This window comes from Hyperolius riggenbachi, chromosome 12 (genome assembly GCF_040937935.1).
Source record: "Hyperolius riggenbachi isolate aHypRig1 chromosome 12, aHypRig1.pri, whole genome shotgun sequence".
Lineage (NCBI taxonomy): Eukaryota > Metazoa > Chordata > Amphibia > Anura > Hyperoliidae > Hyperolius > Hyperolius riggenbachi.
The window spans coordinates 234522306-234547271 of NC_090657.1; the positions used below are offsets into that span (position 1 = coordinate 234522306).

The 24966-nt window shown below is 47.7% G+C and overlaps 1 protein-coding gene across 3 annotated transcripts in view; it reads left to right on the forward strand.

The window, feature by feature from the left end:
- ABCA5 (ATP binding cassette subfamily A member 5) overlaps positions 1 to 24966 on the forward strand; it is a 230244-nt gene that overhangs the window by 153497 nt on the left and 51781 nt on the right. For all 3 annotated transcript variants that reach the window (XM_068263315.1, XM_068263316.1, XM_068263317.1), the window contains 6 exons: positions 3867 to 3994; positions 10823 to 10960; positions 17811 to 17924; positions 20909 to 21079; positions 21990 to 22103; positions 23888 to 24025. In XM_068263315.1, coding sequence (XP_068119416.1) covers positions 3867 to 3994; positions 10823 to 10960; positions 17811 to 17924; positions 20909 to 21079; positions 21990 to 22103; positions 23888 to 24025 — 803 coding nt within the window. The remainder of the gene's footprint in view (positions 1 to 3866; positions 3995 to 10822; positions 10961 to 17810; positions 17925 to 20908; positions 21080 to 21989; positions 22104 to 23887; positions 24026 to 24966) is intronic.

Consider the following 24966-nt stretch of genomic DNA (forward strand, 5'->3'; position numbering starts at 1 on the left):
GTTTATCTCATAATTTTAGTTTTTTTCACCTTGGATGTCCTTTAACCACTTTACCCCCCGCGGTACGGATTTCTCCGTCCCTTTTTCCCCCCCCTAAAAAACCAAGGAACGGATAAATCCGTACCTTCCGCGCTACCGCCGTTGTCCGTGCTCCCGCCGCTCGTGCGCGCGCTCCCGCCGCTCATGCACGCCGCCGCCCGCTCGCCCGGAGATCAATGAATGGGAAAATCCATTCCCGTTCGTTGATCTAAACCCCCGCAATGATCCGCTGCTTCTATTAGAAACAGCGCGATCATTGTGATTTTCCCAGCCTCCTAGTGCTTCCTGTAAGCGTCCTTCCGGACGCTTACAGGTCGCATGTAAACAAACTCACTGTGGCCATCTTGTGGCCAAATAGTAAATCTACACCCTAAAGAATTTTACATATACAAACATTAGTTTTCCACAATAAATTAACTCATTACCTCCCACACTCCCCAATATTTTTTTTTGTAATTAAAAAAAAAAATATATATATACAATAATAAAAAAAACAACAAATAGTTACCTTAGGGACTGAACTTTTTAAATATTTATGTCAAGAGGGTATAACACTTACTTTACAAACTACGGGCTTGTAATTAGGGAGGATGCAAAACTGAAAAAATGCACCTTTATTTCCAAATAAAATAATGGCGCCAAACATTGTGATAGGGACATAATTTAAACGGTTTTATAACCCGGGACAAATGGGCAAATACATTTCATGGGTTTTAATTACAGTAGCATGCATTATTTAAAAAATTTTAATGGCCGAAAACTGAAAAATAATTTTTTCCCACATTTTCTCCTATTTTCCCATTAAAACACATTTAGAATAAAATAATTATTGGCATAATGTCCCACCTAAAGAAAGCCTAATTGGTGGCAAAAAAAACAAGATATAGTTCATTTCATTGTGATAAGTAATGATAAAGTTATAGATGAATGAATGGAAGGAGCGCTGAAAGGTGAAAATTGCTCTGGTGTTCCAGGGGTGTAACCCCTCAGTGGTGAAGTGGTTAAAGAACAAAAAGTCAAGTGTTTGCTATAAGGAAGCATAATTTACCTGGGGCAGCAGTTCTTTGTTGCTGGTTTCCGGGCGACCTCCCTTCCGACTGAGGCGGCTGCAATGGATAATGAGCGTATACTAGACAAATAACACTTATATTGCGATTTTCATCTGGTGGACACAAAGCACATTAGGCCCTTTTCCCTGAGCGCAATTTGCTTCAATTTACAAACGCTAGTAATTTTAAATCGCTAGGATTGCTACTTTAAGCCAGTGTTCCTTAAAGCGGAACTGTAGATAGAAAATAAACACATTATTTCACTTACCTGGGGCTTCCCCAAGCCCCCAGCAGCCATCCTGTCCCGCGCCGCTCCTCGACGAGCCTCCGTTCTCCCGCCGCCAGATACTTCCGGTTTCGCTGCCGGGCCACTGCGCCTGCGCGGCTCTGGCCACGCGTATTCTTTCTTCGCGTTCCCCGCTATTGCAGAGGGGAACGCGAAGAATGGATACGCTTGGCATGGGTGCGCTGGTCTCGACTTACAAGTCGAGGTACCGAACGGAGCAGCGGCGGGAGAACGGAGGCTCGGGCAGGACCGGTGCGGGACAGGACAGCTGCCGGGGGGCTTGGGGAAGCCCCAGGTAAGTGAAACAATGTGTTTATTTTTTATCTACAGTTCCGCTTTAAGTGGTTAAAACTCCCCCAAAGACCAGGCCATTTTTTATAAAATAGGCCACTGCAGCTTTAAGACCTCGCTGCAGGGCCGCACAACTCAGCACACAAGTGATTCCCCCCCTCCTTTTTTTGCCCACCAACAGAGCTCTCTGTTGGTGGGCTATGATAGCTCCCAAGATGTTTATTTTTTTAAATAAATATTTACATCTTTATTTTTTAAATAAAATCACGTTTTTAGAACCATAATTAAAACCTATGTATTTTATTTGCCCATTTGTCTCAGTTATTACACCATTTAAATTTTGTCCCTTTTTGTATGGCGCCAATAATTTATTTGGAAATAAAGGTGCATTTTTTTCAGTTTTGCGTTCACCACTATTTACAAGCTTATAATTTAAAAAATGTTGGTAGTATACCCCCTTCAAATGCATATTTAAAAAGTTCATACCCTTAGGTAACGATTTGGTTTTTGTTTTTTTTGTTTTTTAATTTTTTTTTCCATTAAAAATGTTATTTGGGTAATTTTTTGGTGTTGAGAAATAAACAGTTAATTTTTAATGTTATAATGTGTGTAAATTGCCTTCAAAAATGTATGTAGATGTAGTTTTACTATTTGGCCACAAGATGACCACATTGATTTTTTTTTTTCCTTTGTGCTTCTCGCTTCCACGTTTTTTGTTTTTTTTTAATTTGAATACCCTCTCCCTCCCTTCCCCCGCCAGCCAATCACTTTGACACAGCGGATCACCCCTGAGCCTGCCAGGGGCACAGCAGTGTCACACAGCCGTCCCCCAGTACAGCGCTGCCTTAGATAGCAGCGATGTACGGAGTAAATAGCGGTTTCGCCATCTAACAGTCTCCTAGCAGGCAATCGCCACTGGGAGACTGATGACGGAGAGGAGCTCCGCCCACCATGCAAGAGATGCGCACGCATCGGCGTGTGCAATCTCCTGCAAAACGCGCCCCCCAGGACTGCATGCCAATAGGCGTTAGGTGGTCCTGGGGCTGCCGCCGCGTCCGCTTTAATTGGCGTGGAGCGGTCCTGTAATGGCTAAAATAGGAATCGTGAAAAGTATTTTCCACTATCGCGATTCAATTTTCTGTAAACCGCAACCGCTGGGGCGCGTTCAGTAGGCAGTACCAGTGGGAGGGAGTCTTGCCCAAGGCACGGAGGGGGGTTGCGGTTCAGCAAGAATCAGGGGCTCTAGCACAAATTAGCTGGCTTGCGTCTTGCCACTAGGTGTTCCCGGGCACATTACATCACAACACACGGGAATGCTTCTTTAGCTGTGGATGGTAACCTGAGAATCAATGATTTGGTAGGTGGAGGAGCCTAAAAATATATAGACTGTTTAAAAAGGAGAGGTGTAGTTGCATTACATCTCCTCTGGAACGATCAGCAGCAAATATTATTGCCGATGAATTTTCTAGAGTTTATTGCACAAAAGTAGTGTCAGACAACGCGCTCCTCTGACATTTCCCGCTTCATCAGGTGAATAAAACCACAAGTGCCTGCTGGCCAGCATAGATCAGACTCGAGCGCCTCAACATCCACAGAATGTCGTGTTACCATGCGTGTCGTGCACAATGAGTGGTGTGCGGTGACGAACGGACCCTTCAGAATCCACCAACTATTTCAGCTAATAACTTTTGAAAGGAGAAAAAAAGAAGTCTGAAAGTTAAAAATGAGATACCGAATTCATGTTACGTGTTCCGTCCGGCGACACAACGCGATTTACCTAGATCAGGGATGTCAGACTCAAATACGAAGTGGGCCTAAATTGTACACTGGGACCAAGTCGAGGTCCAACCTCAATGTCTAGTGGCCATTTGCCGCCCTTATAAAGTTCCCAGGTGTCTAATACTCCACCTTCAACCCCTATACAGTTCCCAGGTGTCTAGAGGCCCCCACCCTGCCCTATACAGGTCCCTAGTGTTTAGTGCTTTCCCCCTACCTCCCCAATGTAGCGTCTCTGGTGGTCTAGAGTGGGCCAAACATAATGCAAAGTGGGGAAACCCCTTGAGGGCCAACGTTTATGGCTCTGAAGGCCAGATTTGGCCCAAGGGCCGGAGTTTGACATGTATGACCTAGATGGTTGTGCGTAGGTCTGCCCATCGATTGTTCCTCGGAGAATGCAGTGCTGATCTCCGTTCCCTCCACAGGTGACAATATAAATGACGTGATTGACAGCCTACACAACCAGAAGATCAGGGTGGATCTGATGAACGGGACACAATACATGTCTGTGGCCCCCCACAACGGCGCACTAGACGTCATCCAATCAGGAAAGGTAGGAAGGTGTAAGTAGTGAGTAGAGTATGGTTTTACATCTCGTTCATTCATTCTAGGTGTCTCCGGTATCATACAACCTCAGCACAGTCTGACCACCAAAATCATCATAAGCCAATCATTTCCCGTTGAAGCAGGTTTAAAGGGACACTTAAGTCAAACAAAAAAAATGAGTTTTACTCACCTGGGGCTTCCAATAGCCCCCTGCAGCTATCCGGTGCCCTCGCCGTCTCTCTCCGATCCCCCTGGCCCCGCCGGCAGCCACTTCCTGTTTCGGTGACAGGAGCTGACAGGCTGGGGACGCGAGTGATTCTTCGCGTTCCTGGCCACAATAGCGCCATCTATGCTGCTATAGCATATATCATATACCATATAGCAGCATAGAGTGGGCTAATGTGTCTGGGAACGCAAAGAATCACTCGCGTCCCCAGCCTGTCAGCCCTTGTCACCGAAACAGAAAGTGGCTGCCGGCGGGGCCAGGAGGATCAGAGGGAGATGGCGAGGGTACCGGACAGCTGCAGGGGGCTATTGGAAGCCCTAGGTGAGTAAAGTCAAACAAAAAAAATGAGTTTTACTCACCTAGGGCTTCCAATAGCCCCCTGCAGCTGTCCGGTGCCCTCGCTGTCTCCCTCCGATCCTCCTGGCTCTGCCAGCAGCCACTTCCTGTTTCGGTGACAGGGGCTGACAGGCTGGGGACGCGAGTGATTCTTTGCGTTCCCAGACACATTAGCCCACTCTATGCTGCTATATGGTATATGATATATGCTATAGCAGCATAGATGGCGCTATTGTGGCCAGGAACGCGAAGAATCACTCGCGTCCCCAGCCTGTCAGCTCCTGTCACCGAAACAGGAAGTGGCTGCCGGCGGGGCCAGGAGGATCGGAGGGAGACGGCAAGGGCACCGGATTGCTGCAGGGGGCTATTGGAAGCCCTAGGTGAGTAAAACTCATTTTTTTTGTTTGACTTAAGTGTCCCTTTAATGTAAAAAAAAAAATTAAAATTAAAGTGGACCTGAACTCTTGCACAGGATAGAAGGAAAATTCTGAGAAATGTACCCTGTATTTATTTAGAGAGTTTAGCCTGTCTAACTCCCCCCTCATCTGTGACTAATCACATCTGTAATTTGATCTCTCAGCTTTGTCAGCTGGCTCCTTCGGCAGAGTAGCTAATTTGTAAACAGATGAAGTTAAACCTTTCTCTGCTTCTGTGAAAGCAGCAATTAGACACACTGTAGATGTATTGCAGGTTATGTATTGGCTGTAACAAAGAAATGTTTTTTTTGTTACAGGATATTATGCTTTTGCTTATCTTTTACAGCAGAGAGGAAGTTCTGAGCTCAGGTCCGCTTTAAAAGAACACTATCAAACCAAGTGTTGTAAAATGACAATGTATCAGACTACAGAGTATTTTTCTCTGAAAACAACAACAAAAGTGTGAAAAGCTGTGGTGTCACAGACAATTACAAATGTTTATAACAAGTAACATTTCATTTACATAATGTTTACTTTAAGTTTAGAAATCCCTTGGAAACCAAATCAGATGACTGCAGTTCGCTCATAGAAGAAGAGTTAGTTCAGGGGTGGGCAAACTTATCCCTCTGTTGGACACATTCCCTCTCCTCCCTCCCTGTAGAGTTGCGTGCGGCGCGCATTGATTGGTCTAACTCACCCAATTGCTCTTTACAGCGCTGATCTCCATAGCCACAGCTGCATCATGTGACACGCTGCCACGTACTGACAGCAGGTCACATGACACCACCGTGGCCCCGGAGATCCACGCTAGAACGAGTGATCGAGGGAGGAATGGGTTAAAGGACAAAGGTGAAAATAAACGAATGAAATAAACAATTGTATCTATCCTCCTCCTCCTAAAAATGACTTTTTAAGATATTCCACAGTTTTATTTTATATTGAAATTTAAGTTTTTGCGGTTTTATTGATTTAGCTCAATGACACATTCATTGAAGCACGCCAGAGCTAAAATCTATGAACTATTGACCCTTCTTATCTCTTTCCTGCTCTCAGAAGGCATTTTCTGCTAGGAAAGTGTTTTATAGTTGGAATTTTCTCATCCAAAGTTTCACAGGAGGGCCCAGTGATTTTTATTTACACCCCCTGTATGTATGTTTTTTTTAAAAAGCCTTGTACTGTATATGAGATCTGGTCTATACGGAGCATGCCCTATATGGGAGCTGTTGTAACTGTACATTGAAGGTAGAAGGGTATATGTATAAGGTGTGCCCATATAGACGCAGGTATAGGGCTCGCAGCGCCGGTCACCGATAGCTTTATTTGTGGCAAATTGCGCCGCATAGTCTGTATATTAATAGTGGGGATGTTGGAGTGGTTTTTCAGAAGTATTTTAGCAGAATTGTAATGTGCACGAGAAACAGTTATTAACCACTTCCGGATACCGGGTGGTTTGGCTGATCTGTGCTGCGGGCTCTTCAGCCCGCAGCACAGATCAGAAATCAGGCAGGGCGATCAGACCTCCCCCCTGTTTTCCCCACTAGGGGGATGTCCTGCTGGGGGGGTCTGATCGCCGCCGCGCTGCTGTTCCTAGCGGGGGGGGGCTCCTCAAAGCCCCCCTCCGCAGCACTAGTCCTCCCTCTGCCTCCTTCCCTCCCTCTCCCGTCCCCTGTGTGCGGCGCAGGACGGAAAGCCGTCCTGCGCCGGATAGGATAGGCTTTAGCCTATCAGATGCCGGCGATCCCCGGCCAATCAGAGGCCGGGGATCGCCGATCTCCTCTACGGCGCTGCTGCTGCGCAGCGCCGTATATATGTAAACACCGGGGAAGATCTTCCCCGTGTGTTTACATTTACCCTGCGAGCTGCGATCGGCGGCTCGCAGGGTGTTCACGGAGACACTCTCCGTGAACTGACATGGACCGGCCGCTCATACGAGCGGCCGTTTCCATGGAAACCACTTCAGGATTCAGGGGCGTAGTTAAGCGTACGCAGAATCCTGAAGTGGTTAATTATGATTTGGATATAGGCAACTTATCCGCATGCCTACTGAGTGCGCTCTAGTGGCTGCCTCACAAGCGCTATGAGTCCGACAGGATAAAAGCGCTATACAAATACGGCAATTATTATTATTATCCAACACCAATAAATGTGAGTGACTCGCTGTAGGAGATGCCCTACTCACTGCGTTCACAAAAAACATACTCCCATCTATCTACTAGGTATGCACCATACAATTTTCTGCCAGATTTTCCTGCCAGATCAATTTTTTTTTTAAAACACACGATTGGTTCGCACGATGGCCAGGGGCCCCGGACCTCTCTCACTGGCCGGGGCCCCAAGGCCAACATGCAATACCTGGAGGGGAGTGCAGGTGGGCCTGGACCTCTCACACCCAGGCTCTGGACCTCTCACATCCAGAAAGCCCACCAACACTGCCTCCATACTGAATGCTAAATCCAACACACACAAGCAATAGAACACAGCAATACATGCATGCAGCTACATTTAAATGGTCAGCAGGCGGTCAGCAGGCGCTCGTCAGCCAATCAGGATGCACTGTCATACGCCCTTTACCTGCCATACCACATCTAGCAGCCACTAGCATTCAGGTGGGAAGTTTTTGAACCCTCTAACAATAAAAGACTTAATACTTAGTGGAAAAACCCTTGTTTGCAAGCACAGAGGTCAAACGTTTCTTGTAATTGATGACCAAGGTTGCACACATTTTAGGAGGAATGTTGGTCCACTCCTCTTTGCAGATCATCTCTAAATCCCTAAGGTTTCGAGGCTGTCTCTGTGCAACTCTGAGCTTGAGCTCCCTTCATAGGTTTTCTATTGGATTAAGGTCCGGAGACTGACTAGGCCACTCCATGACCTTAATGTGCTTCTTCTTGAGCCACTCCTTTGTTGCCTTTGCTGTATGTTTTGGGTCATTGTCGTGCTGGAACACCCATCCACGACCCATTTTCAGTTTCCTGGCAGAGGGAAGGAGGTTGTCGTTCAGGATTTCACGATACATGGCTCCGTCCATTTTCCCGTTAATGCGATTAAGTTGTCCTGTTCCCTTAGCAGAAAAACACGCCCAAAGCAAAATGTTTCCACCCCCATGCTTGACGGTGGGGACGGTGTTTTGGGGGTCATAGGCAGCATTTTTCTTCCTCCAAACACAGCAAGTTGAGTTAATGCCAAAGAGCTCTATTTTGGTCTCATCAGACCACAGCACCTTCTCCCAGTCACTCACAGAATCATTCAGGTGTTCATTGGCAAACTTCAGACAGGCCTGCACATGTGCCTTCTTGAGCAGGGGGACCTTGCGAGCCCTGCAGGATTTAAATCTATTGCGGTGTAATGCGTTTCCAATGGTTTTCTTGGTGACTGTGGTCCCTGCTAATTTGAGGTCATTCACTAACTCCTCCCATGTAGTTCTAGGATGCTTTTTCACCTTTCTCAGAACCATTGACACCCCACGAGGTGAGATCTTGCGTGGGGCCGGGCCGAGGCAGAGGCTGGAGAGGCTCCAGCCTCAGGGCGCAGTGTAGGAGGGGGCGCACAATTCATTCAGCTGTCATTACCAATTGTGTTTGAAGCAGAAAGAAATCAGAAAAGGTGATACATGGCAGTGACTGCTAGCAAGATAGAGATTAAGGTGTTGGGGAGGTTGGGGGCCTTGGAGCACCTCTTAGTCTTATAGCAATCAGTGTGTGATGGCTGGGGTGGCAGGGATGGAGGGGCGCACTTTGGTGTCTCAGCCTTGGGTGCTGAAAGACCTTGTCCCGCCCCTGCGTGGAGCCCCAGAGCGAGGTCGATTGATGGTCATTTTGTGCTCCTTCCATTTTCAAACAATCGCACCAACGGTTGTCACCTTCTCTCCCAGCTTCTTGCTAATGGTTTTGTAGCCCATTCCAGCCTTGTGCAGGTCTACAATTTTGTCTCTGACATCCTTGGACAGCTCTTTGGTCTTTCCCATGTTGGAGAGTTTGGAGTCTGCTTGATTGATTGATTCTGTGGACAGGTGTCTTTTATACAGGTGACTAGTTAAGACAGGTGTCCTTAAGGAGGGTGACTAATTGAGTAGAAGTGTCTAACCACTCTGTGGGAGCCAGAACTCTTAATGGTTGGTAGGGGTTCAAAAACTTATTTCACTCAATGAAATGCAAATCAGTTGCTATCTTTTATTTAAGGTTATTTTTTCGATTTTCCTTTTGATGTGCTATCTGCCACTGGTAAAATAAACCTACCATTGAAATGATACTGTTCTGAGACTTTTCATTTCTTTGTCATTGGACAAACTTACAAAATCAGTGAGGGGTCAAATAATTATTTCCTCCACTGTATGTACTCTGTAATGTGCTGCAGGAGATGTCAGTGCTATATAAATACATAGTAATATGGTAGCACATTACACTATGACTATGGTAGGATTAGAGTGTGAGCTCCTCTGAGGACAGTCAGTGACATGACTATGTACTCTGTAATGTGCTGCAGAAGATGTCAGTGCTATATAAATACATAATAATAATAATATGGTAGGACATTACACTATGACTATGGTAGGATTAGATAGTGAGCTCCTCTGAGGACAGTCAGTGACATGACTATGTACTCTGTAATGTGCTGCAGGAGATGTCCGTGCTATATAAATACATAATAATAATATGGTAGGACATTAGACTAGGACTATGGTAGGATTAGAGTGTGAGCTCCTCTGAGGACAGCGAGTGACATAACTATGTACTCTGTAATGTGCTGCAGGAGATGTCCGTGCTATATAAATACATAATAATAATATGGTAGCACATTAGCTAATGACTATGGTAGGATTACATTGTGAGCTCCTCTGAGGACAGTCAGTGACATGACTATGTACTCTGTAATGTGCTGCAGAAGATGTCAGTGCTATATAAATACATAATAATATGGTAGGACATTAGACTATGACTATGATGGGATTAGAGTGTGAGCTCTTCTGAGGACAGTCAGTGGCATGACTATGTACTCTGTAATGTGCTGCAGAAGATGTAAGTGCTATATAAATACATAATAATAATATGGTAGGACATTAGGCTATGACTATGGTAGGATTAGAGTGTGAGCTCCTCTGAGGACAGTCAGTGACATGACTATGTACTCTGTAATGTGCTGCAGAAGATGTCAGTGCTATATAAATACCTAATAATAATATGGTAGGACATTACACTATGACTATGGTAGGATTAGAGTGTGAGCTCCTCTGAGGACAGTCAGTGACATGACTATGTACTCTGTAATGTGCTGCAGGAGATGTCAGTGCTATATAAATACCTAATAATAATAAGGTAGGACATTACACTATGACTATGGTAGGATTAGAGTGTGAGCTCCTCTGAGGACAGTCAGTGGCATGACCATGTACTCTGTAAAGTGCTGCAGAATATATCACTGCTATATAAATACTACTAATGATAATATAAGAAGATACACACAGAGCAGTGGGGGCGTGTAGATATATCACCTGTCCGGACTGCTGCTCAGGCAGCGTTCCTCTTCCCGTTCCTGTTTGTATGACCTTAAATTATCCTGTGTTTATGATACAAAGTGTGGGTACGGCTGGAAGAGACTCTAGGAAATCACTGTCAGTGTTTATAGACCGATATCTCTCCAGCCTGCTCCATATGCCAAACTCTGCACTGGTGGGGTGGGGCCATATAGGGCTATGGTGAGGCTACAAGGGGTCCATACAATAGACTGTCTCTATGCACTGGTGGGGGTGGGGCCATATAGGGCTATGGTGAGGCTACAAGGGGTCCATATAATACTGTCTCTATGCACGTTGTACGTACGGCTCCGTGTGACGACTTGTCTTCTTTTTCTTTCCTCGCAGTATTTGATGTATGAAGCCATATTTAACAGCTCCATGGTTCACTCTCTGCCGGTCCTCATCAACATCATCAGCAACAACCTGCTGAGACATCTGCACGTCAACGAGACCATCCAAGTGTGGAGCAGCCCCTTCCCCCAGGTGACACGCCCCCCCACCATCGTCTTATCACACCCTCCTAATCATGTGTATCGTTACGAAAATCCAGAGTGTATCCTGGGAAAATATTCAGGAGAAAGTATTTGGGAAACTTTGCTGGATCTTTTCATTGAATGTACAGTAATTATTGTATGACTAATTAAGTCATGTTGATGTGACATTACTTATACTTGCCTTCTGCTCCAGATGTCACACCTACCCGTATAGTCCTACTTGCCTTCTGCCCCAGATGTCACACCTACCCGTATAGTCATACTTGCTTTCTGCTCTAGATGTCACACCTACCCGTATAGTCATACTTGCCTTCTGCTCCAGAGGTCACACCTACCCGTATAGTCCTACTTGCCTTCTGCTCCAGAGGTCACGCCTACCCATATAGTCCTACTTGCCTTCTGCTCCAGAGGTCACACCTACCCGTATAGTCCTACTTGCCTTCTGCCCCAGATGTCACACCTACCCGTATAGTCATACTTGCCTTCTGCTCCAGATGTCACATGTTCCTGTATAGTCATACTTGCCTTCTGCCCCAGATGTCACACCTTCCCGTATAGTCCTACTTGCCTTCTGCCCCAGATGTCACACCTTCCCGTATAGTCATACTTGCCTTGTGCTCCAGATGTCACGCCTACCCGTATAATCATACTTGCCTTCTGCCCCAGAGGTCACATGTTCCTGTATAGTCATACTTGCCTTCTGCTCCAGATGTCACACCTACCTATATAGTCATACTTGCCTTCTGCGTCACACCTACCCGTATAGTCATACTTGCCTTCTGCTCCAGAGGTCACACCTACCCGTATAGTCATACTTGCCTTCTGCTCCAGATGTGACACACAACTGTATAGTCATACTTGCCTTCTGCTCCAGAGGTCACACCTACCCGTATAGTCATACTTGCCTTCTGCTCTAGATGTCACATGTTCCTGTATAGTCATACTTGCCTTCTGCTCCAGAGGTCACACCTTCCCGTATAGTTATACTTGCCTTCTGCTCCAGATGTCACGCCTACCCGTATAGTTATACTTGCCTTCTGCTCCAGAGGTCACACCTACCCGTATAGTCCTACTTGCCTTCTGCTCCAGATGTCACGCCTACCCGTATAGTTATACTTGCCTTCTGCTCCAGAGGTCACACCTACCCGTATAGTCATACTTGCCTTCTGCCCCAGATGTCACACGTTCCTGTATAGTCATACTTGCCTTCTGCTCCAGATGTCACAACTAGCCGTATAATCATACTTGCCTTCTGCTCCAGAGGTCACACCTACCCGTATAGTCATACTTGCCTTTTGCCCCAGATGTCACGCCTACCCGTATAGTTATACTTGCCTTCTGCCCCAGAGGTCACACCTACCCGTATAGTCATACTTGCCTTCTGCCCCAGATGTCACGCCTACCCGTATAGTTATACTTGCCTTCTGCTCCAGAGGTCACACCTACCCGTATAGTTATACTTGCCTTCTGCCCCAGATGTCACACCTACCCGTATAGTCATACTTGCCTTCTGCCCCAGATGTCACATGTTCCTGTATAGTTATACTTGCCTTCTGCTCCAGATGTCACGCCTACCCGTATAGTTATACTTGCCTTCTGCTCCAGAGGTCACACCTACCCGTATAGTCATACTTGCCTTGTGCTCCAGATGTCACACCTACCCGTATAGTCATACTTGCCTTCTGCTCCAAATGTCACAACTAGCCGTATGATCATACTTGCCTTCTGCTCCAGAGGTCACACCTACCCGTATAGTTATACTTGCCTTCTGCTCCAGAGGTCACACCTACCCGTATAGTCATACTTACCTTCTGCCCCAGATGTCACATGTTACTGTATAGTCATACTTGCCTTCTGCCCCAGATGTCACACCTACCCGTATAGTCATACTTGCCTTGTGCTCCAGATGTCACGCCTACCCGTATAGTTATACTTGCCTTCTGCTCCAGATGTCACACCTACCCATATAGTCATACTTGCCTTCTGCTCCAGATGTCACACCTACCCATATAGTCATACTTGCCTTCTGCTCCAGATGTCACACCTATCCGTATAGTCATACTTGCCTTCTGCTCCAGAGGTCACGCTTACTCATATAGTTATACTTGCCTTCTGCCCCAGATGTCACACACATCCATATAGTCATACTTGCCTTGTGCTCCAGATGTCACACCTATCCGTATAGTCATACTTGCCATCTGCCCCAGAGGTCACACCTACCCGTATAGTCATACTTGCCTTCTGCTCCAGATGTCACACACATCCGTATAGTCATACTTGCCTTGTGCTCCAGAGGTCACACCTACCCGTATAGTCATAGTTGCCTTGTGCTCCAGATGTCACACCTACCCGTATAGTCATACTTGCCATCTGCTCCAGATGTCACAACTACCCGTATAGTCATACTTGCCTTCTGCCCCAGAGGTCACACCTACCCATAGAGTCATACTTGCCTTCTGCTCCAGAGGTCACACCTACCCGTATAGTCATACTTGCCTTCTGCTCCAGAGGTCACACCTACCCGTATAGTCATAATTGCCTTCTGCTCCAGAGGTCACATCTACCCGTATAGTCATACTTGCCTTGTGCTCCAGATGCCACACCTACCCGTATAGTCATACTTGCCTTCTGCTCCAGATGTCACATCTACCCGTATAGTTATACTTGCCTTCTGCCCCAGATGTCACACCTACCCGTATAGTCATACTTGCCTTCTGCCCCAGATGTCACATGTTCCTGTATAGTTATACTTGCCTTCTGCTCCAGAGGTCACGCCTACCCGTATAGTTATACTTGCCTTCTGCTCCAGAGGTCACACCTACCCGTATAGTCATACTTGCCTTGTGCTCCAGATGTCACACCTACCCGTATAGTCATACTTGCCTTCTGCTCCAAATGTCACAACTAGCCGTATGATCATACTTGCCTTCTGCTCCAGAGGTCACACCTACCCGTATAGTTATACTTGCCTTCTGCTCCAGAGGTCACACCTACCCGTATAGTCATACTTACCTTCTGCCCCAGATGTCACATGTTACTGTATAGTCATACTTGCCTTCTGCCCCAGATGTCACACCTACCCGTATAGTCATACTTGCCTTGTGCTCCAGATGTCACGCCTACCCGTATAGTTATACTTGCCTTCTGCTCCAGATGTCACACCTACCCATATAGTCATACTTGCCTTCTGCTCCAGATGTCACACCTACCCATATAGTCATACTTGCCTTCTGCTCCAGATGTCACACCTATCCGTATAGTCATACTTGCCTTCTGCTCCAGAGGTCACGCTTACTCATATAGTTATACTTGCCTTCTGCCCCAGATGTCACACACATCCATATAGTCATACTTGCCTTGTGCTCCAGATGTCACACCTATCCGTATAGTCATACTTGCCATCTGCCCCAGAGGTCACACCTACCCGTATAGTCATACTTGCCTTCTGCTCCAGATGTCACACACATCCGTATAGTCATACTTGCCTTGTGCTCCAGAGGTCACACCTACCCGTATAGTCATAGTTGCCTTGTGCTCCAGATGTCACACCTACCCGTATAGTCATACTTGCTATCTGCTCCAGATGTCACAACTACCCGTATAGTCATACTTGCCTTCTGCCCCAGAGGTCACACCTACCCATAGAGTCATACTTGCCTTCTGCTCCAGAGGTCACACCTACCCGTATAGTCATACTTGCCTTCTGCTCCAGAGGTCACACCTACCCGTATAGTCATAATTGCCTTCTGCTCCAGAGGTCACATCTACCCGTATAGTCATACTTGCCTTGTGCTCCAGATGCCACACCTACCCGTATAGTCATACTTGCCTTCTGCTCCAGATGTCACATCTACCCGTATAGTCATACTTGCCTTCTGCTCCAGATGCCAAACCTACCCGTATAGCCATACTTGCCTTCTGCTCCAGAGGTCACACCTACCCGTATAGTCATACTTGCCTCCTGCTCCAGAGGTCACGCCTACCCGTATAGTCATACTTGCCTTCTGCTCCAGAGGTCACGCCTACCCGTATAGTCATACTTGCCTTCTGCTCCAGAGGTCACATATTACTGTATAGTCATACTTGCCTTCTGCTCCAGAAGTCACACCTACCCGTATAGTCATTCTTGCCTTCTGCTCCAGAGGTCACACCTACCCGTATAGTCATACTTGCCTTCTGCTCCAGAGGTCACGCCTACCCGTATAGTCATACTTGCCTTCTGCCCCAGATGTCACACCTACCCGTATAGTCATACTTGCCTTCTGCTCCAGAGGTCACACCTACCCGTATAGTCATACTTGCCTTCTGCTCCAGAGGTCACACCTTCCCGTATAGTTATACTTGCCTTCTGCTCCAGATATCACGCCTACCCGTATAGTTATACTTGCCTTCTGCTCCAGAGGTCACACCTACCCGTATAGTCCTACTTGCCTTCTGCTCCAGATGTCACGCCTACCCGTATAGTTATACTTGCCTTCTGCTCCAGAGGTCACACCTACCCGTATATTCATACTTGCCTTCTGCCCCAGATGTCACATGTTCCTGTATAGTCATACTTGCCTTCTGCTCCAGATGTCACAACTAGCCGTATAATCATACTTGCCTTCTGCTCCAGAGGTCACACCTACCCGTATAGTCATACTTGCCTTCTGCTCCAGAGGTCACGCCTACCCGTACAGTCATACTTGCCTTCTGCTCCAGAGGTCACATCTACCCGTATAGTCATACTTGCCTTCTGCTCCAGAGGTCACATCTACCCGTATAGTCATACTTGCCTCCTGCTCCAGAGTTCACGCCTACCCGTATAGTCATACTTGCCTTCTGCTCCAGAGGTCACGCCTACCCGTATAGTCATACTTGCCTTCTGCTCCAGAGGTCACATATTACTGTATAGTCATACTTGCCTTCTGCTCCAGATGTCACACCTACCCGTATAGTCATTCTTGCCTTCTGCTCCAGAGGTCACACCTACCCGTATAGTCATACTTGCCTTCTGCTCCAGAGGTCACGCCTACCCGTATAGTCATACTTGCCTTCTGCCCCAGATGTCACACCTACCCGTATAGTCATACTTGCCTTCTGCTCCAGAGGTCACATCTACCCGTATAGTCATACTTGCCTTCTGCTCCAGAGGTCACATCTACCCGTATAGTCATACTTGCCTCCTGCTCCAGAGGTCACGCCTACCCGTATAGTCATACTTGCCTTCTGCTCCAGAGGTCACATATTACTGTATAGTCATACTTGCCTTCTGCTCCAGATGTCACACCTACCCGTATAGTCATACTTGCCTTCTGCTCCAGCTGTCACACCTACCCGTATAGTCATACTTGCCTTCTGCTCCAGAGGTCACGCCTACCCGTATAGTCATACTTGCCTTCTGCCCCAGATGTCACACCTACCCGTATAGTCATACTTGCCTTCTGCTCCAGAGGTCACACCTACCCGTATAGTCATACTTGCCTTCTGCCCCAGATGTTGCATGTTACTGTATAGTCATACTTGCCTTCTGCCCCAGATGTCACATGTTACTGTATAGTCATACTTGCCTTCTGCTCCAGAGGTCACACCTACCCGTATAGTCATACTTGCCTTCTGCTCTAGATGTCACATGTTCCTGTATAGTCATACTTGCCTTCTGCTCCAGAGGTCACACCTAACCGTATAGTCATACTTGCCTTCTGCTCCAGATGTCACACACACCCGTATAGTCATACTTGCCTTCTGCTCCAGAGGTCACACCTACCCGTATAGTCATACTTGCCTTCTGCTCCAGATGTCACACCTACCCGTATAGTCATACTTTCCTTCTGCTCCAGATGTCACACCTACCCGTATAGTCATACTTGCCTTCTGCTCTAGATGTCACATGTTCCTGTATAGTCATACTTGCCTTCTGCTCCAGAGGTCACGCCTACCCGTATAGTCATACTTGCCTTTTGCTCCAGATGTCACACCTACCCGTATAGTCATACTTGCCTTCTGCTCCAGATGTCACACCTACCCGTATAGTCATACTTGCCTTCTGCTCCGGAGGTCACACCTACCCGTATAGTCCTACTTGCCTTCTGCTCCAGATGTCACACCTACCCGTATAGTCATACTTGCCTTCTGCTCCAGAGGTCACGCCTACCCGTATAGTCATACTTGCCTTTTGCTCCAGAGGTCACACCTACCCGTATAGTCATACTTGCTTTGTGCTCCAGATTTCACACCTACCCGTATAGTCATACTTGCCTTCTGCTCCGGAGGTCACACCTACCCGTATAGTCATACTTGCCTTCTGCTCCAGATGTCACACACACCCGTATAGTCCTACTTGCCTTCTGCTCCAGAGGTCACGCCTACCCGTATAGTCATACTTGCCTTCTGCTCCAGATGTCACACACACCCGTATAGTCATACTTGCTTTGTGCTCCAGATTTCACACCTACCCGTATAGTCATACTTGCCTTCTGCTCCGGAGGTCACACCTACCCGTATAGTCATACTTGCCTTCTGCTCCAGAGGTCACACCTACCAGTATAGTCATACTTGCCTTGTGCTCCAGAGGTCACACCTACCCGTATAGTCATACTTGCCTTCTGCCCCAGAGGTCACACCTACCCATAGAGTCATACTTGCCTTCTGCTCCAGATGTCACACCTACCCATATAGTCATACTTGCCTTCTGCTCCGGAGGTCACACCTACCCGTATAGTCATACTTGCCTTCTGCTCCAGATGTCACACACACCCTCTAGTCATACTTGCTTTGTGCTCCAGATTTCACACCTACCCGTATAGTCCTTATTTCTGTCTATAAACCTGAAAACTGATAAATTCTATGTGTGTTTACAGGAATACTTCGACATCTCATTCAAGATTACGCTGTACTTCCTGGTGATCTATCTGGGGATAATCGCCACCGGGATGCTGCCTTTCTTTGCCATGGAAAATACGTACAACCATAAGGTGAGGCCTGGTACTCTGCCTGCCACCTGCAGACCCCGCTGCTTCCCCTTAAAGGGAAGCTGACGTGAGAGGGATACGGAGGCTGACCTAGGTTTCCTTGTAAACAATGCACATTGTCTGGCTGTCCTGCTGATCATCTGCCTCTAATACTTTCAGTCCTAGCCCCTGAACAAACATGCAGATCAGGTGCTCTACTGAAGTGTGACTGGATTAGCTGCATGCTTGTTTCAGTTGTGTGATTCAGACACTACTGCAGTCAGAGATCAACAGGACAGCCAGGCAACTGGTATTGTTTAAAAGGAAATAAATATGGCAACCTCCATATCCCTCTCACTACAGGTGTTCTTTAACTTTTATTTGCAAATACGTATAAACCTTCGCTGTCTCTCTTATATTATAGATTTATTTGATATGGGGAAGATGATCATATTGCGCTCACAGCATTATAGATAGAAAACAGATACGATTACCCAGCTGCTCCTCCGCTATTGTTTAATATGTTTGGTAAGGGGGTTTCTGCATCATGTTAAGGCTACTGCCATCTGTAAAAACACAGATCGCACTAAAAGATGCATGGAAAATGCAAATCGCATACAACATGCAAAAGCATGAAAACCGCATTTAAAACGGGATTGTCACCATAAAAATCAAATTTCTACAGCAACTGGTCTGAGTGTGTTAAGCGATACAGATGCTAATCCTGCATTCAAAACTTGCAAAACTTTTTCTGCTGTTATGGTTTGTAGTCATCACATACTTTAAGAGCATTGGCCCTAGTGCCAAACAGTGCCAAAGAGTTGCATGCTGGGAGTTCTTTTTATCTATAATATATTCCTCCTCTTCCATTTATTTCCCTGCCAGCAACTTCGCTGGAACTGTCGCTAGTCCCGCGTGAGTACGTGGGCTAGCGACAGGAGACCTACGCGAGTGAATGGAGCATCCGGCCGGGGGATGCTCCATTCACAAACAGTGGATAGCACAATACATCTGTTATGTGAGTAGAAGTAGTATTTATCTACTTCTATATGTGTTTTTAATTTCTAGGTTAGCATGGGTGTCGCTTGTTCTTTACGAGTCTGGGTGCCTGTGTAGTAGTTGTCCCAGCATGCAACAGGAAGCCCTGGGGAAGGGGGAGGGGTTTGAGGTAATTAGGAGATTAAAGAGAACCAGAGATGAAGCACCCTCTTGTATTTTACCTTATAAATCAGTGGGAACATGACAGTAAACGCCTAATCTGCTCTTTGTTTCATTGTTCTCTGTGTAATCTGACTCTTATCACCTCTGATAAGAACCCCCGACTGAGAAGTCAGGCTGCTCGGTCTAGCTTTGCTACAGAAAGATTATAGCTAAGTCTGTCTTCTGTGGTGTTATTTCAAGCCCAAGCCTGCCCCCTTGTGGCTTTGCTATAATGACTCAGCAATAATCATTCCCAGCAAAGCCAGATTTAATTGCTCAGTCTGGGATTCTTGTGACTGCTAATAACAGACACTTTTAGCAGTGAGGACGAAACAGACAGCATGGTAAGTGTTTTCTCTAATGTTCTTACTGATATATATGGTAAAATACATGAGGGGGCTTCGTCTCTGGTTCCCTTTAAGTCTGCAATTAGTTAAATGACTTACTTGGGGAGAGGCGGGATTTCATATTAAAATTGATATTAATAATTGTGGAAGCGTGGTCAGTTTTCAGTTTAGGTCTGCTAGGCTGAGAAGCCTCCTGCGGTGCTACATAGGCCAGGAGCTGCATGGTTTGAGTTCATAGCCTATCAGGCAGCAGGTAGGTGTGGCTTAATTTCACACATCAATCGCTCCCCCTGATTTCAAGCCCATGTGATTCTCATGGGGGAGGGGCTCAGAGTGACTGAGAGGGAGGGGCAGCTGTAAGGTTGCTACAGAGGAGAATATATATCAGGCTATGATTTATTCACATGGGTATTTTGCTCTTTTTATTGCTCAAAAACAAGAATCATTTTTGCAATATTTCTGCATTTAAATTAATGTTATCATCTGCACATTACAAGCTTTGCCTAATCCGGGCTTCCAGGGGTGAATGGAGTAGATTGCGGGGGTGAATATAGTGGAGGGTGAATGGCGTCGATTCCGCGGGTGAATGGAGTGGGGGGATAAATGGAGTGGATTGCGGGGTTGAATGGAGTGGATTTGGGGGGGGGGGGGATGGAGTGGAGGGTGAATGGAGTGGATTCTGCAGGGGGAGTGGAGGGTGAATGGAGTGGATTCCACAGGTGAATGGAGTGGATTGGGGGGGATGGAGTGGAGGGTGAATGGAGTGGATTCCGCAGGTGAATGGTGTGGGGGGATAAATGGAGTGGATTGCGGGGTTGAATGGAGTGGATTGGCGGGGGGGGGGGATGGAGTGGATTCTGCAGGTGGAGTGGAGGGTGAATGGAGTGGATTCCGCAGGTGAATGAAGTGGAGGGTGATTGGAGTTGATTGGGGGGGATGGAGTGGAGGGTGAATGGAGTGGATTCCGCAGGTGAATGGAGTGGGGGGTGAATGGAGTGGATTCCGCAGGTGAATGGAGTGGATTGGGGGGGGGGGGGGGGATGGAGTGGAGGGTGAATGGAGTGGATTCCGCGGGTGAATGGAGTGGAGGGTGAATGGAGTGGATTCCGGGGGTGAATTGAGTGGTGGGTGAATGGAGTGGATTCCGCGGGTGAATGGAGTGGAGAATGAATGGAGTGGATTCCGCGGGTGAATTGAGTGGTGGGTAAATGTAGTGGATTTCGGGGGTGAATGGAGTGGATTTCGGGGGTGAATTGAGTGGTGGGTGAATGGAGTGGATTTCGGGGGTGAATGGAGTGGATTTCGGGGGTGAATTGAGTGGTGGGTGAATGGAGTGGATTTCGGGGGTGAATGGAGTGGATTTCGGGGGTGAATGGAGTGGGGCTGAATGGAGTGGATTCCGCGGGAGAGTGGAGTGTGTTTCTTGCTGTTCTCTCATCCCCCCCTCTCATTGTGTATCAGGTGAAGACGTATACGCAGCTGAAGATGTCCGGCCTCTACCAGTCAGCGTATTGGGTGGGGCAGGCGGCGGTGGACATGCCTCTGTACCTCCTGATCCTCAGCATCATGCTGGCAACCTTCTTCATCTTCAACAGAGGGATCCCGCTGTACGCAGGGACGGTCGTGTCTCTGGTGAGTATTCCCTGCACCGTTCTTTCTTGTGGCATCCAGGAGAGTCAGCAGAGAGATGATATTTCAAAACTGATGCAAATGTTATGCAAATTATTTGCAAACGTGTGCTGCTGTTTGGTCCAACTCCAAGCTGCATAAAATTAGCATACATCATTAACCATTCCTATTAGACGGTCAATTTATGTTCCTGTTACCCATTAGAATAAAGGTCCATACACACATCCAATTTTGATTAGCCAATCATTGGCCAATTTTTGCACTCCATGTAGCAGGAGAGCGTACTGACACAATCTGCTCATAACATTCAGTCTGTTGGCCCTGATAGTACATGGAGGTGGTACAAATGGTCAGTGATTGGCCAATCAAAGGTCAGCTGGTGGGAGAAAGTATGTAGAACTTCCATAGCTCCGAGCTATTGAAGGGCACACCATTTATGATAGGGTAAGAATTACAAATACGGCTATTGGGGATTTTTAAGGTTTTTCACCAACTATTGGTATACACAACCGACTCGTGCTCCCAGGCGCCCCTGCACAGCTGCGGCATAGCAACTCACCTGTCCGGCTGCCTGTTGCGCTGCCAAAAACTTTGTAGGGGCCACAGGGAGCACCACTTATTGGGAGACTTTGCAGGAGCCCCAGGAAGCAGACGATGGGGTGAGTCTTTACTGGGGCGTCGAGGAGCATTGGGGGGGGGGGGGGAGACACCTGGAGGGCTCAGCAGGGCTTGGGGGCCCTGGGATAATTGTGGGTTGCCACTATGGTAGTGCCATCCCTTAGTAGTGCTGAAATATGATGGATGAGTCAGAGCGCCCCTTTATTTGTGGCGAGTGTCTGCGTTTATGTGTCAGCTCTAGATATGATTGTGTGGGTTTCGATGGCATTCTCTTCCAATGTTCTCTTTCTTCCAGGTGGTCTGTCTGATTGGCTACGTGCCGGCCAATGTGCTGCTCACCTACGCCTTCTCCTTCTCCCACAAGCATGTAGGCGACGTGCGACAGTCATACTCCACCTGCTTCTCTATGGTGAGTACAATGCCAGTCTGAGGTGAGACTACTTTCAGTTACAAAACTACATGGGTAGAGATTATATGCTTGTAGACAGCATGAACAAATGGCAGTGCACCTTAGATCTGGCCACCTCTGAATGACTGTCAGCATATGTGTGTAGAGCCCCTTATAGGGAAACAGATGCTACAAATAAGGACTAATGGAGGATGTTAGCTTGTTGTTTGCAAAGTATTCTGTACCAGACCCTTCCACCGCAGTGAGGTAATCCTATTGGAAGGGACCCTAAACTCTAATATAATAATAAATTGTTAGGGTGCCTTCCAGTGGGATGACCTCACTGCAGTGGAAGGGTCTGGTACAGAATACTTTGCATGCAAACTGTTTTGTATGCTAACATCCTCTATTAGTCCACTACTATGTCACCGTGCTGTGTTATCTGTGTCCTTCCATGCCCATGTGTGATGGTAAAGGCTCTCCTCTCTGCTGGTGTGACTCCTGCTCTCCTCTAATGTCCCAGCAAACATCTGTACCACGTGACACTGGCATATATATTGACATCTTACATGCACTTGTCACGTGGTACAGAGGCTTGCTGTGACTCCGGACACCTGAGGAGGCCAGGAGTCATCCCAGCAGACAAGTGTGCATGTAACGGGGGGGGGGGGGGGGGGAATATATACACCTGGAGGGTGGCCTGACAGGTGAAGGTGGTAGGCCGATTTCTGATACCCGGAAATTTTTATGCGGAGTGTGGGCAGGCAATAGATGCTTCTCTGGATAGACCCCGCTATGGTACAATGTGGTCGATCTGCACATACATTGGGTGGTGTATGGCCAGTTTTAGCCTACAGTTTTTTTAGGAAGCACCCTCCCCCAAGATTTCAGCCCCGCCCATCACCTATAGGGGGAGTACAGCAGAGTACTAGTTATCCAGAACTCCACTAACCAGAAGTCTCAACCAATCAGAACAAATCACCGGCAGTACTCACAGTGGGGAAGGCAAACTTTTTTAGATTTTTTTTTTGTAGGGTCTGCTGTGCTTACAGAACCCGAGGTGGGGTTCTGACAATGCTATCCGCATACAGAGGCTGGGTCTGCCTATGCTGCCCAGCCTCTATTGCTATCCAGATCCCCCCCTAAGCCCCCCCTGCGTTCTGCTATCCCCCATAAATCACAGCCGCGCTGTGCGGGCTGTGTTTACCTCTATAGTGTCAGTCTCGCAGCTCCCCCCGCCTCCTGCATAGCTCCGGTCCCCGCCTGTGTCCCTTCACTCCAGTCAGCGGGGAGGGAAGGGACGCGGGCGTGGACCGGAGCTATGCAGGAGGCGGGGGGAGTGGCGAGAGTGACAGTACACATTTATGGGGGTAGCAGAGCGCAGGGGGGCCTAGGTGGGATCTGGATAGAAACAGAGGCTGGGCAGTATAGGCAGACCCAGCCTCTGTATGCAGATTGCATTGTCAGAACCCCACCTCAGGTTCTCTTTGAAGACTGGATTCAATGGCCCTCACGCGGTTAGTATACTGTGTATTAAATGTTAAAATCCGGTAATACAGAGATCATGGTATGTATACAAAGTCAGGGATTGTACTGTATTATCTGGGCCTATCTATAACATTCAGCCTCAAGCAACCAGAAAGCCCACTTATCCGGCAGCAGCTAATTCCAGCGGGTGCCGGGTAACGGGGACTTTGCTGTGCTTGGCATTGGGTGTGGTGCAGGTAACAGTCTCGCCCTCTGACATGAGATAAATGAGAATCCTGGGAAGGCTTGATAAATAAGGTATTATTTCCCCTGTACAGATCTGCCTGATCAGCATCACCGTCATCGAGCTGGCCTCGGCCATGGGGAATGAGCTGACCTCTGCCATCTTCCACGACATGTTCTCTATATTTATCCCCGTTTACCCGCTGATCGGCTGTTTGATCTGTTTCCTGAAGGTAAGCGACATTCTACAGGGTTACGGTGAGGGTCATTGTACGGGTCACGGTAAGGGTCATTGTACGGATCACGGTAAGGGCCATTGTACGGGTCACGGCAAGGGCCATTGTACGGGTCACGGCGAGGGTCATTGTACGGGTCACGGCGAGGGACATTGTACGGGTCACGGTAAGGGCCATTGTACGGGTCACGGTAAGGGACATTGTACGGGTCACGGTAAGGGACATTGTACGGGTCACGGTAAGGGCCATTGTACGGGTCACGGTAAGGGCCATTGTACGGATCACGGCAAGGGCCATTGTACGGATCACGGCAAGGGCCATTGTACGGGGCACGGCAAGGGCCATTGTACGGGTCACGGCAAGGGCCATTGTACGGGTCACGGCAAGGGCCATTGTACGGGTCACGGCAAGGGCCATTGTACGGGTCACGGCAAGGGCCATTGTACGGGTCACGGCAAGGGCCATTGTACGGGTCACGGCAAGGGCCATTGTACGGGTCACGGCAAGGGCCATTGTACGGGTCACGGCAAGGGCCATTGTACGGGTCACGGCAAGGGCCATTGGCCTCAATTCACTAAGCTTATCTCCTGTCTTTAATAACTCTTCTAGAGTTGTTACCATGGTGATAAGGCATGTAGTATTCAGGAAACATTTTACCTCAGGCAAGCCTAAAGTTAACTCTTCTGTCTTTAAAGGGATACTGTAGGGGGGTCGGGGGAAAATGAGCTGAACTTACCCGGAGCTTCTAATGGTCCCCCGCAGACATCCTGTGTTGGCGCAGCCACTCCCCAATGCTTCGGCCCCGCCTCCGGTTCACTTCTGGAATTTCTGACTTTAAAGTCAGAAAACCACTGCGCCTGTGTTGCCGTGTCCTCGATCCCGCTGATGTCACCAGGAGCATACTGCGTCGGCCCAGTACGGTCTGTGTCTGCGCTTTG